The sequence below is a fragment of the Aegilops tauschii genome, chromosome 1 (genome assembly GCF_002575655.3).
Source record: "Aegilops tauschii subsp. strangulata cultivar AL8/78 chromosome 1, Aet v6.0, whole genome shotgun sequence".
Taxonomy (NCBI): Eukaryota; Viridiplantae; Streptophyta; class Magnoliopsida; order Poales; family Poaceae; genus Aegilops; species Aegilops tauschii.
In genome coordinates this window covers 56,331,597-56,345,415 of record NC_053035.3, presented here as the reverse complement: position 1 = coordinate 56,345,415, position 13,819 = coordinate 56,331,597, and the positions used below count along the sequence as shown (strand labels likewise).

The 13,819-nt window shown below is 45.1% G+C and overlaps 2 protein-coding genes and 1 long non-coding RNA gene across 4 annotated transcripts; 1 reads left to right on the top strand and 2 right to left on the bottom strand.

The window, feature by feature from the left end:
- Positions 1-1,465: 1,465 nt before the first annotated feature.
- Positions 1,466-2,643, bottom strand: LOC120972746 (uncharacterized). Its single transcript, XR_012201733.1, has 4 exons — positions 2,434-2,643; positions 2,077-2,307; positions 1,838-1,980; positions 1,466-1,763 (listed from the first exon to the last, which is right to left on the bottom strand). It is a non-coding gene; the product is annotated as an uncharacterized lncRNA (long non-coding RNA).
- Positions 2,644-5,027: 2,384 nt separating this feature from the next.
- LOC109742354 (isovaleryl-CoA dehydrogenase, mitochondrial) lies at positions 5,028-10,376 on the top strand. 2 transcript variants are annotated; one of them, XM_073507819.1, is made up of 16 exons: positions 5,028-5,671; positions 5,764-6,118; positions 6,244-6,327; positions 6,442-6,499; positions 7,441-7,565; positions 7,659-7,703; positions 7,813-7,861; positions 7,935-8,044; positions 8,394-8,470; positions 8,671-8,721; positions 8,795-8,859; positions 9,088-9,242; positions 9,353-9,393; positions 9,457-9,511; positions 9,685-9,741; positions 10,052-10,376. In XM_073507819.1, the coding sequence occupies exons 2-16, from the start codon at positions 6,011-6,013 to the stop codon at positions 10,196-10,198; spliced, it is 1,227 nt and encodes a 408-aa protein (XP_073363920.1). In that variant the 5' UTR covers positions 5,028-5,671; positions 5,764-6,010; the 3' UTR covers positions 10,199-10,376. The 2 variants fall into 2 exon arrangements, with proteins under 2 accessions (XP_073363920.1, XP_020157032.1); XM_020301443.4 differs by lacking the exon at positions 5,028-5,671 and having other exon boundaries at positions 5,690-6,118.
- Positions 10,377-10,528: 152 nt separating this feature from the next.
- On the bottom strand, positions 10,529-13,340 carry LOC109742355 (probable serine/threonine-protein kinase PBL25). Its single transcript, XM_020301444.4, has 5 exons — positions 12,586-13,340; positions 12,147-12,343; positions 11,855-12,044; positions 11,188-11,579; positions 10,529-11,059 (listed from the first exon to the last, which is right to left on the bottom strand). The coding sequence occupies exons 1-5, from the start codon at positions 12,737-12,739 to the stop codon at positions 10,646-10,648; spliced, it is 1,347 nt and encodes a 448-aa protein (XP_020157033.1). The 5' UTR covers positions 12,740-13,340; the 3' UTR covers positions 10,529-10,645.
- Between the last annotated feature and the right edge of the window lie 479 nt (positions 13,341-13,819).

The window sequence follows — 13,819 nt, the reverse complement described above, 5'->3', positions numbered from 1 at the left end:
GAAGAACTCGAAAATGGCAAATAGAGGCCAAGCTCCATGGAGGCCTTAATTTGAAAAGTTCAAAATTCAAACCTTTCAGCTAAAAATAATTCTGGAGAACCATAGACATATGTATATGTGTGTAAATTTTCAGGTCGAACTACGTTAAAATGAGAGCTGCACAAAAAAGACAAAATATGTGGCTTTTTAGCATATGTATTGTTTATCCACAAAGTCCATGATTTTTTTACAGCTCACAATTTAAGGTATTTCATCTTGAAATCTTACACACATACATATTACATCCTTGTATATATGTGTTTTTTTCTTAATTTTTAAACAAGTTTGAATTTTGATTTTTTTTAAAATTAATGTCTCCATGGAGCTCGGTCTCCAAAATTCCCTACTCCCGAGAACTATGTTAGTTAAGTAATAATGCCATTATTACCCTAAAAAGAGAACATTGCCATAACAACCATGATCTATTACCCCGCAAAAAAAACCTGCAAAAAAAACCATGATCTATTATCTTTTAGATTCTTCGCACGTGTTTCAAAAGTTACTTAATGTTTCAGTTTTGCTTCACATGAAGTTTAAGTTTTCCATGCTCCTCCCATGCAAAAGGAAATGGAAATGTATCTGTCCCTCATGCAAAGTCACTGTTAGGAAAGGGAAAGGAAGTTATTCTCATTGGTTTCTAATTTTCTATGGCCCAAGGCGCAGCGAGTCGGTTCGACTCGTAGAAAACCGAGCACATTATTCTCGCGAGATCCGTATTCTCAACACTGCTACTAATATCATAGGTTAAAAAAGAAAAGAAAATAAAATTGCTACAAGCATGGTCCATGGGCCAAGTCCACGGGAGAAAGAGGTGCAGCACAGAGTAAAGATGCCTGGCAATCGAGTTCTGTGGAGGAGAACGAAGAGGGTAGCTTTTGGGGATTGCTCTCTCTGCGGCCCTGCCCACCTATCCCTTTCGCCTCCGGCTTCTTCCTCTTCTCCCTCTCTGCTTCCTGTTTGGTCCGGTTCAAGGTTCCATTTTTCAAGCATACTATTCCGACGCGCTGCCTGTCTCTCTTTCCAAGTGGGCAGTTGAGGCTCCCCGCAGCCACGAGCTCCCGGGAGGCAGACGCCGCACAGCCATCGTGCCTTCATACTGGTTTGGGCAAGCCAAAGGTTTGTAGCAGAAACCATAGGATTTATTACATAAGAAACAACGATAAACTAGTGATAAGATAATAGGAGTTTTGTTCAATATATGACCACACGAAACATATCGAAGTTGCATAACGACAACCATATGCATTTTTCAGTCATGCATTCATATCAGAAACAGTATAGTGGAATAATGCTAATATTAAAAAAATGTGGCAATAAACACAGGCCAGAAACTACATGTATGAGTCATGCCATTCAAAGAAGTGCCCGAAAGAGGAACTGCTAAAGTGCTACACCTGGATCTGAAGCAAAATTGGACAAACCAAGGTTTGTAGTATAAAGGGTATGAATTACATAAGAAACAGTGATATATGTACTAGATTATTGATGGAATGATGGGAGTTTTCGTAAATATATGGCCACATGAAACATATCAAATTTGCATAACGATAACCATATTTTTTCAGCCATACATTCACAACACAAACAGTATAGAAGAATAATGCTAATATTGAGAAATGTGGTAATAAACACATGCCACAAGCTCATATCATTCAAAAAAGTTCCAACAGCATTTTAAAGAGGAACTGTCGAAGTGCTACACCTGGTTCTGAGGGGCACAAAGTCTGCAAACAATAACAAAAATCAGATAACTCTTGCACAGAGCTAACTGAGCTCACATAATGCCATATTCAGTTACCTGGAATAGCATGCCCAGCACTGAAGAAGCAAATAGGCAAACTGCATTTTTGTAAATACAAGTGATAATGTGTCTAGGAAAGTCATCTTCTCTCTTGCTTCATGCATCTTTTCTTTATTAGGCCGTAGGTACTGTTTAAATTCCTACCAAATGCCAACACAGAAACAAATATTTATCAAGCCTTTGTCTCGACAATACTTATTGTCAAGTTGAAATGCTAAATGTAACAGAAAAAAAACCTAAGATAGAATATGGTGCTATTAAACTGAAAGGCAGCCGGCTGACACTGCGAAACATCGTCGCTGATTAAATATGGTGCTATTAAACTGAAAGGCAGCCGGCTGACACTGCGAAACATCGTCGCTGATTTGACCTCATGGTCGCATAGGTTGAAATCAAGCGATCTAATGGAGCACGCCGGTCTGTGGCGTGATTTCATCTCCTCACGCTATGCCTGATCCCCTGTGTGCCTTTGTAACAAAGTCAAAAAAATTGAAATATATTTAGGTGGAAGCCTTTCCAGAGAAAAAAAAAGTAATCCTGCATGTAAGTTGATTATAAAAAAACAACACCAACCAACAAGTTAAATACTGTACCAGGCCAGCAAACTTCTGTTTGTATCCCCTTCTTCTCTTTGTGTTCTCTCAAAGCAAAAAATTCCTTAACACTCTACTGTCCATATCTTTTCAAAGAAGCAACATTACCGTACACGGCCACTGCTAAACTGAAAATAAAGCTCAGGATTGGGTCTGCAGTTCAGGGTTTCATCAAATACACAAATGCTCCAAAACAAAAGATCTTTTGATCCTCTCTAGAAAAGCTAAGCAGTGAGGATCAGAGCCTGCTACTTCATTTTCTTCCACTTGATCAATATAACTTCCCAATGTGAATGCACCTCGCCACTTAGCCAGCATAGGAACTTCCAGGAAAAGAATTAAACGATTAGACATAAAGGGTGATCTCCTACAAGCAAGGTGTGCACAGCAAGTCGGGAGCAGGGTCGTCATCGAACATAGTGTGTGCGCCTTGCCGACGAACCAAGGAACATTTCAAATAATATCTTTCAACCATTGGCCCAAAATGAACCTGATATACATGAGAGCACAAGAAAATTCTCCATGTGATGGACACCTTCAGATGCAAAAATCAGTGGCCTATAAGATATGGTGGATGGTCTATATATTAACCTTACCTTCATTGACACCACGGCGAAGAGGATGCTGCTGGAAGCTCAGGTGGGAGGGGGCGCTCAATTTGTGTTTCAACTTTTTAGCGCAGGCAATCAGCAACAGTGCTGCATCAGTCAGCATTTACGGCGAAGAAAGAGTGAAAGACACCAACACTTTGAAATAAACATGTGAGACAATCTGTCGAACACCATGTGGGCAGTGCGGTAACAGCAGTGACGACGACCCAGTAGAGGGGGCAGCATGGCTGAAGGTCTGGGGCCGGACAGGGAGCACGGCCTCACCCCAAGAAGACTCACCGTCATTGACCTGCACCGCCGAGCAGCAGCGCCTGCTGAGACGAGCACCGTCGTCGAGCACGCCGGCCTGGACCGTGCCGCTAATGTGGGCGACGTCGATAGGGGTGTCGTTACCGGACCTTCCTTGGAAACAGTCACCGGCTTGTCCGGCGCCATTGCTGCAGGCGAGCTACTTGGAGCAGCCGGTGCCGCGCGCGAAGCCGTCATCGACCAGGCCAGGCGCGCACGCGCACCGCACGCCGTCGCGCACTATCGTGCCGCTGCCCCTTGGCAACCGAAGCCAGCGCGCACCGCTAGGGCACTGTCCCTCGGCACCCAGAGCTAGCAAACACGGCGAGCCCATCCTGGATTGTGCCCATGGCGGCCATCGCCGGCCACTCCTATGCCATGACTCTGATCAGCTGATGACACGTGGCCACCGCGAGGTCACACGGAGCGCCGCGCTGACGTCTATGACTTTGCTCCAGTTGACGGGGCTCGTTTATCATGGATGCTCTGCTCTCTGCAAAAGTTGTAGTGGTGCAAACGTTGTAGTGGTATCCTTACAATTACTTCCTCTAGTGCATCTCCAACAATTGCCTTATAAGAGCATCTACGGCTTCGCGGACGCGCGCTCGGTCAGTGTCCGGGCGCATCCGCTTGGAGCCCTCGTTTGCGCGCGTCCACGCTCACGTCTCTTAAATTGGCCTTTTTATAGTGGGACATTTTGATAAACAGTTTATGTGCGACACAACAACGCACGCCGCCACGAAAATATTGACATGCAGCCAACATTCACCACCGCCCCGCGTCTCGCATCGGTTCACGGACCAGTTCGTTTGTCCATTTTTCTGCAAACTTAAAGGAAACAAGCGGGCTTTGTGTGAGTTCGGACCTCCGTCACATAGGACTCTGACACTCTCGGCTCACCCAAAACCATACCCTAGACCCCCTGCATCTGCATCCCTTTTCTCTTTCTTTGCATCCGCTTACTCCCTCGCCGCCGCCGCCGTTGTACCACCCTAATCGCCCGCGAAGCCCTTCCGGTACATCCGCGACCTTCGCCGCTCCAGCCTGTCGCCGTGACGCTTTTGCCTACGTTGTCATTCTACACCTCTCGTCTGTCCGCCGCGTAGGTACCATCCACCCCCGTGGATGCCTTCCGTCGGGGTCACCATGTCCGACAAATGTTTGGTGAAATGTTCGTGCTAATTTTTTTGTCCTTCTTTAAAGCAATGATTCGTACATGGAGTAGATGTATGCCCACTATTTTGAGTCATCCGACGACTCATCCTACTAGGAGGATTATGCGAATGAAACAACTATGATCCAGGCGGTCCTTGCATACTGTGCGGAAGAGCATGTTCTCAATTTCTTGGCATCAATTAAGGGTAATCAAGCGCTAGTGCTGAATCGGAATAGGACACGGGGGCATTTGACGTTGATGCGACTACTTTTCCTTTGATGCCCTACGGGCACTTTCGGATGCAAAAAATGTCTTTGATTGCCTTACAATGGCATCCGGTCCTATGATGATAACTTCATCTTAAAGAAGGATGTCGTGGGAAGAACTGGATTTCCTGGTTACCATAAGCGCACGACTGCATTGTGGATGATTGCATATGTCACGATCTTCGTTGTTTCAATGTGGTATTGTTCCATCATGATCAACAGTGGCTAGGGCTCAACCCAATTTCTGTTCTACATTGACATAACTTTTGTGCAGAAAAATCACTTTAATCACAAAATTACCATTTGAGCTATGAAATGAAACTATTATTAAAGCGGTAGAGTTCATTAGAGCTACTCCCCCATTACCATTCCGAAAGCAACATGGCTGTGTCTTTCTTTCTCCACACACAAGGCGATTAGGGCAAAGTCTTCCTCCCCTCAATCTTGGCCAACAAGTCTATGGATCCAAACGACATTTAATAAAGATACTTTCGGATTGGTTATTTCCTCAAGTCACGAGAAGTGATTTGCCTTGCCTTGAAGATAACCACGACAGCAAATCACATGACATTGCAACGCGGGCACAACCTTATGTACTCTCACTGCTCCCTCCGCTCCGAAAGACATTGTGTAGAGGCGACATTGTATCTAGGTTGCGTCAATTTTTACATTTTATAGATGTTGCGCCAATCAATTCAGAACCGAATGGAATACGTAATTTGATACGTACATAGTTAGCACACGGCAACATGGATTAGAGATGAGCTGCCGAGGGGACAACTCGTGCTCCACCCATCTATCCTCACAAGGGAGATCAGATCAGAAGAATTCGCAAAAAGAGAAGATCAGATCAGAAGGAGTCGCCGAAAATTTGGACACTCCTAGCTAGCCAGCTCGACGATGACAAAGAGGATAAGGCGCGGATCACATCCCACGTGCCGCTTCCATTTAATTTTCCGCTTTCCTGCTCAAATAATAATACTGCACCGCACCCGACACCATCACACAGGTGCACCGAACGACGATCGTCGTGGCCTGTGTTGGGCTCGCAAATCCAAACACGCCACTCCTCCTCGTCCCCGTAGAAAAGGACACGCGTAGCCGTCCACGGCTCCGCATAGGCAGAGGAAGCAGCCGCAGCACTCGAGCAAGCATAGTAGTACTACTCTCAGACTCAGTACTCTGCTCCAGTCATCTATCGTCTCCCTTCCCGGCGGTGCCCCCTCCCGGCGAGCGAGCGAACGGTCGCCGCCGCGATGCAGCGCCGGCTCCCGGCACTCCTCCGCCGCGCGGCGGGCGCGGGGCCCGCGCGCCGGTGGCTCTCCGCCGCCTCCTCCCTCCTCTTCGACGACACCCAGGAGCAGGTAATTAATCGAGAAGCTAGTCAGGCCCGCCCCGCGCCGCGACCCTCGAATCCGCCGTTCCGCCGCCGTGGAGAGGGGCTGACTGACCCGCGATTCGCGTTCCCGCTGTTGTTTTTCTCTCGCAGTTCAAGGAGAGCGTGCACCGGTTCGCGCAGGAGCACATCGCGCCGCACGCCGCCGCCATCGACGCCTCCAACTACTTCCCCAAGGTAGGGAAGTCTAGGGTGTGCGATTCCTCGTACCGTACCGTTGATTGATTCTCCGTTCGAGTTCCGGTCTCTGTTAGTAATTAATTTGGTTTGTGCTTGGGGGCGGGCGCGCAGGAGGTGAATCTGTGGAAGCTCATGGGGGACTTCAACCTGCACGGCCTCACCTCGCCAGGTAAAATTCCTCTATATTATAAGATGTTTTGCATATTTCAATATGGACTACATACGGACTGAAATGAGTGAGCAAACGCATTAAATACGTCTGATTCAGAAAAAAGTTAAAATATCTTATAGTAGTGAACAGAGGGCCTCGGTTCACAAATATAAGATGTTATACTCCCTCCGACCCATGGGAGTAACTTTTTTTCTGAATCGGATGTATATGGAAACGTTTTAGTGTGTCTGTTCACTCATTTCAGTCCGTATGTAATCCATATTGAAATATCCAAAACATCTTATATTGTGAACAGAGGGAGTAAGTATATTAGGTAATGTATTAACCCTGGGCCATGTCTGAATAATGAATCTTATCCTCAATGCGTTAGACTACTCACAATGGGAGTAACATAGGTAGTAACATCACACATATCTAGATAAAATAGATGATGTGGCAAGTAATAAATGAAGAAAGAGTGAAAAGTGGTAACATAGCTAGTTACTAGTAGTAGTAGTAACATCACACATATCAAGGCAAGATGTGTCTATAGCCTAATAAATGAAGTGCTTCATGTTACCACACATATGTTACTCCCCACTATAGAGGTAGTAACATAGACTAGTAACATGTCGATGTTACTACTCTATGTTACTACCCATTGTGGCTAGTCTTAGTACTTTGCTGGTGCTGCAATTGCGAGGAACTAGTCAAATACTACCAGGAGTACTTAGTGCTTGCACAATGTTTAAGACCTCAGTAAAGTGAAAGTGCTAGGTGGGACCTTAGGGGAGGTTAAGGGAATAGATTAATTAAGACGGATGGCGGATGGTCATCTTAGTTAAAGCCTCAGTGGAGTGCATTAACATAACTGCCTTTTACAACACTGTCTGGCTCTGTATTGTCTAATGTTAGTTGAGGGAATAGATTAAGTAACACGGGGTTGTCATGTTCCATAGAGGAGTACGGAGGGCTCGGGCTCGGTTACATGTACCACTGCATCGCCATGGAGGAGATCAGCAGGGCGTCCGGGTCAGTCGGCCTTTCCTACGGTGCACACTCAAATCTGTGCATCAACCAGCTGGTACTACTTGTTTATAGTATGGTATTAGTCATTACATTGATTAAATTAACCCCCGAATAACATAACTGTAATGTTTGCGGTATTTGTATGTAGGTCCGTCACGGCAGCCCCGCCCAAAAGGAAAAGTATTTGCCGAAGGTTCATTCCCATATAATCAACATTGTTTCAGTCAGACTCAGCCACCCAGGAGTGGTATATTTGCAATGATAATGGATTGTGACAATGTGGTTTTCCTTTTTCTCTAAAGCTAATCAGCGGGGAGCATATTGGGGCATTGGCAATGAGTGAACCAAACTGTAAGTATTATTTGAATATCGTACTGTTTAGTTCCACTTAAGCACAGGATTTCACATTAGTTCCTACTTTCAGCTGGCTCTGATGTTGTCAGTATGAAGTGCAAAGCTGAGAAAGTAGATGGCGGCTATGTCATTAATGGGAATAAGATGTGGTGCACAAATGGTCCGTCAGCTCAAACACTGGTAAGCTTCTGAGGCCCATGTACATTCATCCCCTGTATTATCTGCGGCCGTGCTTGGTTCACCACTTTTTATTTTTTAAGGAATGGTTCACCACTGCCATTGGCTGTGTTGGTTTTTTGTTTCTTTGGTGTTTCCATGTGTTTCCTTTAGGTTCTGTCGATTTTCCCAATGAGTGCGTGTACACTTCCAGAACAGTTTATGTTTCATATTTACACCTGTCACCGGTTGTCAGAATTTTGAGCACTGAATCTGTTGGAGCCTTGCTACAAAATAAGTTATAGTTGTTAACTTGTTATCATCCTTTGTGACCATTATAAGTCTGCTAGTTCACTCAAACTGAGATTTACAGGTTGTTTACGCGAAAACAGATATAACTGCTGGATCGAAAGGAATAACTGCATTCATAATTGAGAAGGGGATGCCAGGGTAATTAACCACTCCATTCTCTTCCCTTATGCTCTATTGCGCATGAATGCATATCTTACCAGAATTTTGTGAAATGTATGGTATTCATGGTATTTGATTGCTAGATTGAGGCTTGGGTGTATAAAAGTGTAGGATAAAACATTAATATTCTTGCTGAAACTATGAAAATGTTTACATGTCAGTATTTCTTACCATTACAGGTTCAGTACTGCCCAGAAGTTAGACAAACTTGGCATGCGAGGAAGTGACACGTAAGATGTTTCTATTTAAGCGGGGCCAGTTAATGGTGTATAGGTTCTTACTGAACAGATATCTCCTTAACAGATGTGAGCTTGTCTTTGAGAACTGCTTTGTGCCTCAAGAGAATGTTCTTGGTGAAGAAGGGAAAGGTATTATCTCCTGACTGTCTGAATTCAACTCTATACTTCTGTTGCAATTTTGAGACCTTCACTTGGTTGTTTACAGTCAGTTTCCCATGCCAATCTAAATCAGGAAAACTGTGAATAGTTCTTGGATTTTAGCATCACATCCTTGTGAAGGACTTATTGTCTATTGAAAAATGACTTCTTGAACCGAAATTCTCATCAAGAATATTCTCGATACTTTTCTTGTTGCAGGTGTTTATGTCATGATGTCTGGTCTTGATCTGGAAAGACTTGTATTAGCTGGGGGTCCTATTGGGCTTATGCAGGCATGCCTTGATGTTGTTCTTCCTTATGTTCGACAGAGGGAGCAATTCGGCCGTCCGATTGGTGAATTTCAGTTCTTACAGGTATAGCCATGCAGCCTATTGTATCATGTTCGCCTGTTTCTAGGTGCAACGTCTTGTTAGGATATTAGCGGGCATCTGGCACTAACATAACAAGTGATTTTCTAATGCAGGGGAAAATGGCAGACATGTACACCTCCTTGCAATCATCAAGGTAGGGATACCAACCCAGGCCTTGAAGTTTAAACAGCTTCTTACTGTTGTTTTCTTTGTCCAGATCATTTGTATACTCAGTTGCTAGGGACTGTGATAATGGCAAAGTTGACCGCAAGGTACATTTCAAAGATTCAACATGTCTCTGTTCTTTTTTAGTCACATTGTTGCATCACATGGTTGCATTCATGTGTTCTACTGTTCAAGACTAAAAAACAACCAATTCCGTGTGTATCATGCTGATGCCTGGTAAACTGACTTCATTTTCATCTAATATAATATTTGCAACCAGGATTGTGCAGGAGTGATCCTCTTTGCTGCTGAAAGGGCAACACAAGTTGCACTTGAGGTCAGAACCCTCTCCTCAGTTCATTAGAATTTTTGTTGCATGTGTTGTTTTTACGTGATTTCTTTGGAATGCAGTCAAATATCGTGGAATGTTGCTCTTAATTTTTTTTCCTCTTTGCTGGACATATAAGATATAACTGTTTTGATTTCTCAAATTCTGCACTTCTGTCATCCCAGATCTCTTACTTTGTCGTCCTTGGACAAAGCTCTTACCAACTTCACATTTGTACCTGTTTTTAGCTTAGTAAGTTGCAGTATTGTCAAGTTCTTTTCTGGTCCACCAATTGATTTTAAACCTTCCCCTGTGGCAGGCAATCCAGTGTCTTGGAGGCAATGGATACATAAATGAGTACCCAACTGGCCGTCTCCTGAGAGATGCAAAACTGTTTGAGATTGGAGCTGGTACTAGTGAGATCAGAAGAATGATAATTGGTCGTGAGCTGTTCAAAGAGGACTGAGATTATTCTTCTGGAAGCCAGCTATGAGTGCATATTCTAACTGGAGGAGGTGAGCAGGATTAGACCATTAGTGAACTGTCCCTGATGTTCAATGTTTGATGATGTTCTATCCAATCCTTCTCATACTTTTGTACATGTCCAACATTCTTGCAAATAAAGTTCAATCTTTTACTTGTGATCTGGTTCTAGTCAGTATCTATAAGTTTGTTGCTATGATATACTGCGACTTGACACATAATCGCATTTGGCTCATAATTCACTATACAACCTTTTGGATTCAGTATGAACTACAATGCCTAGAGACTGAGCCCTGCCACCTTTATGAGACAAGAATGCCATTTACACTTTCTAGTTTCTATATGACAATTCAGCCTATGGAGGCACAAATTTGGAAAGCTACAAGTCAAGGGAGCCTAAAAGACTTTACACATGGGTTTCATGGGCTTTTTACACCCTGTTGGCTTCAATAGGATCTGTAATGCACTGGGAATCAGTTGTCTTTCCTTGAGTTTGAGCTTTCTGTTTTTGCCTCATGGCGCCCCACTCGATGGCCTCAGCAACAACTCTTTGACGATCGAATGTGCTCTTATCTTGCTGAGTTCCATTAGATAATGGGGGATCTTCAGCCTGTTTCTTTTGGGACGCGACACTAGGTTTCTCTTCACAGCCAGCGGGCACTTCTGCGAGGAATCCCAATGCAACAACAGCATCACTCATGTATGGCCGCACAGAGTCTTCCTCATGTAGGCACATTGCTGCCACAGCCACAGCCTGGCTCAAGTCTTTTTCTGGGTATTCACCTCTAAGAAGAGGGTCTACTAACTCATGGTACCTTCTCCTATCTCTGATAATGGGCATTGCCTGTTGATCAAACATGAATTTAGCTCAACTGTCTGAAAGAAATCTTGTTGCAAGCATCTTTTTGAAATAATTCCTAACTAAGCATTCTGTATGGGGAAGAAGTATATATATGAACAGAAGACGCATACCCAGTTAACCAAGATTTGATCGCTTGCTGGTTTCGTTGAATCGACAGCTTTTCTTCCCGTGATCAACTCAAGTAGGAATATCCCAAAACTGTACACATCAGTCTTGATAGTTAGCTGGCCTGTTTTTATATATTCTGGAGCACAGTACCCATATGTGCCCATCACTCGAGTTGAGACGTGCGTCTTTTCCCCAACAGGCCCAAGCTTTGCGAGCCCGAAGTCTGAGAGTTTAGGGTTGTATTCCTCATCAAGAAGGATGTTGGGGGACTTGAGATCCCGGTAGATGACCGGCGGGTTAGCCTTCTCATGGAGGTATTCGAGACCCTTAGCGGTTCCGTGGGCTATCTTCATCCTTCTATGCCAACTTAGTGGTATTTGATCAGTAGTGGTATCTGCGACAACAACAGTTCAACTTATAAGTTTTTTATGCATCTAGTAATCAAATGTGCTAGCGGTGCACTTGAAAGTGATGCTATACTGTTGCCTGTAAATATTTCACATGTCCGAAAAAAAAGTGGGTATTCACATGATTTTTATGTTGAAAATGATGCATAGATGTTAATTCACGATCAATAAGAATCTAGATTTCCATTGTAGTATAATTTGGATGTCGTCAAGTTTAGCACTGAAACTTGAACGTGTTAATGAAGAAAAGACTAGCGCTTACCAAGCAGGTGATCTGCAAGTGAACCTAAGGCCATGTACTCATACACCAGTAGCCGTTGATCTCCGTCTGCGCAATAGCCTACCAAGCTGACCAGGTTTGGATGGTGCAAGAGGCTGAGCATCAAGACTTCAACCAGGAACTCGCGGTTGCCTTGAAGTCCATTCAGGTCTAGTTGTTTGACAGCTACAATCTGATCATGCATCAAAAATATAATTGAAGCAAAATTAGCAAATTGTTACAAGTCAGTAGACTATCTGAAGAATGTTTGTTATTGGGTTGTTCCTATATATACCTGGCCATTTTCAAGCTGTCCCTTGTAGACCCTGCCAAAGCCCCCCTCTCCCAGAAGGTAGTCGGAGCGGAAGTTCTTGGTGGCTGTCGCTAACTCACGGTATGTGAATGCTCTTGCATTTTTGGCCATGCTAGACCTTTCGGCAGGTTCACCGTTTGCTCTTACTTCGGATGATGATTGCCCATGTTTCGGACCCTCTGCAAGGTGAGTTTTCAGTATTTGTTAGCGAGAACTCCATTTTGTGCTTATTTGAAGGGTCTTAGTTTTGCTCTCAGACAAAATTCAAACAGTCTGCTGCAATAGTCTGGGGTCCATATCTAAATACCATTGTGACCCATCATGCATTATTATCAGAGAATTCAACATGCATTACAGGGACAAGCATGCCAACAAGACGGATTTGACAAATGGTACAAAACGAATCCTCCGTGGTCCTTACCAGATTCCATGGGGGGTGCTCCAGATCGCGTCGAGACGGCGGCATTTGCGACGGGGGAGGTGGCGACCTCCCCTGACCCCGTCCTCCTCGGCGACGTCTTCTTCTCAGGCCTGAAGCATGAAAAGCATTTCACGGTCCGAATTCCCCAATGCATGTGCCTCTCAACCGAACCTCCTCCTCGTGCCCACCACGAGATCTCCAACCCCTCTGCTCCTTACAATCCAGAAGACTCTTTGCACATGCAATGGCACCATGGACGGGGAGTTCTCCTCCCTTGCTGCACGATCCTGGTCACAGATTGCCATCGCACTCATCTTGCAAGAAGAATGCGATCCCTGTGGAGGGGATGTGATCAGGTAAGAGGAGCATTGTCACCGTGGCTTTTGTGGAGGTCAATGTGCTCACCCAAGAATAGGATCTCTCTCGGTTTTGGGCCACAGTTGAGCTCTAAATTTAGAATGTCTGCCCTCTGAAGATCGGTGTCCTCTGGAATGCACTGGATGTAAACGCCTTACCTGATTCCCTGAATTTTCTCATTTTTTTGACCCCATGGTTGGAATCTTAGAAGGGGAAATGGCCTGCTCACTTTTTGTTGTCCCTGTTGTTGGAATAGTGGAAAGAAAAGAGGCACCCCATGTCATAGGCCACTTCAATCATGTCGCTTCTAGCAGATGCTTCATCACCCCTGGTGCTTGTTGCACAAGTGTACCTTTGGAGTCAGTTGTGACGTGTTGAAATATATTGCCCGCCTCTCTTCTTCATCAGTTCAGATTCATGGGCGAACTGGCAAGGCGCATAAACTTGCAAGCAAGCAAAACGATTCCTGCGAGGCGACCGACTAGGAATTGAATTGTGCTGGTCACTCGCAATGCACAACGTGTCTTGTGGGGCCCACAAACCGCCCCTCCGTTGCTCCCTTATCTCGGCTAAATGAGAGGCGAGTTGTGAAGCAGGGCGGCGCTTCTATAGAGGTCAGCCGGCGAGTGACGTGACATGTGGTGCAGGGCGACCTTGATCTTTGTTTGGGCGTGGAGGCGCTGCTCCGCAGTTGTTGGCTCACCGCCACCCTTTACGTGGAGTCGCCATCTGAGAGCAGAGAGGGGGCGGAGTAGAAAGAGAGAAAGGGCAGGGCTTGCTCTCTTGGGTGTGCGCGCAAACAAGGCCCTGCACCCGTCGCCTCGCCGGTGCCGACACCATCTCTGCATTTGTCGCCTCGTCGGCGCAGTCACCGTCT

What these genes read in the sequence shown, in the direction of transcription:
- LOC109742354 (XM_073507819.1), top strand. Translation starts at nt 6,011, where the DNA reads ATGCAGCGCCGGCTCCCGGCACTCCTCCGCCGCGCGGCGGGCGCGGGG. An exon ending in GGCATGCGAGGAAGTGACAC is followed by an intron (nt 8,722 to 8,794) that starts GTAAGATGTTTC and finishes TCTCCTTAACAG; the next exon opens with ATGTGAGCTTGTCTTTGAGA. An exon ending in TCTTGGTGAAGAAGGGAAAG is followed by an intron (nt 8,860 to 9,087) that starts GTATTATCTCCT and finishes TTCTTGTTGCAG; the next exon opens with GTGTTTATGTCATGATGTCT.
- LOC109742355 (XM_020301444.4), bottom strand. Translation starts at nt 12,739, where the DNA reads ATGCATTGGGGAATTCGGACCGTGAAATGCTTTTCATGCTTCAGGCCT. An exon ending in AGCACCCCCCATGGAATCTG is followed by an intron (nt 12,344 to 12,585) that starts GTAAGGACCACG and finishes CTCACCTTGCAG; the next exon opens with AGGGTCCGAAACATGGGCAA. An exon ending in ACTTGCAGATCACCTGCTTG is followed by an intron (nt 11,580 to 11,854) that starts GTAAGCGCTAGT and finishes TTGTTGTCGCAG; the next exon opens with ATACCACTACTGATCAAATA.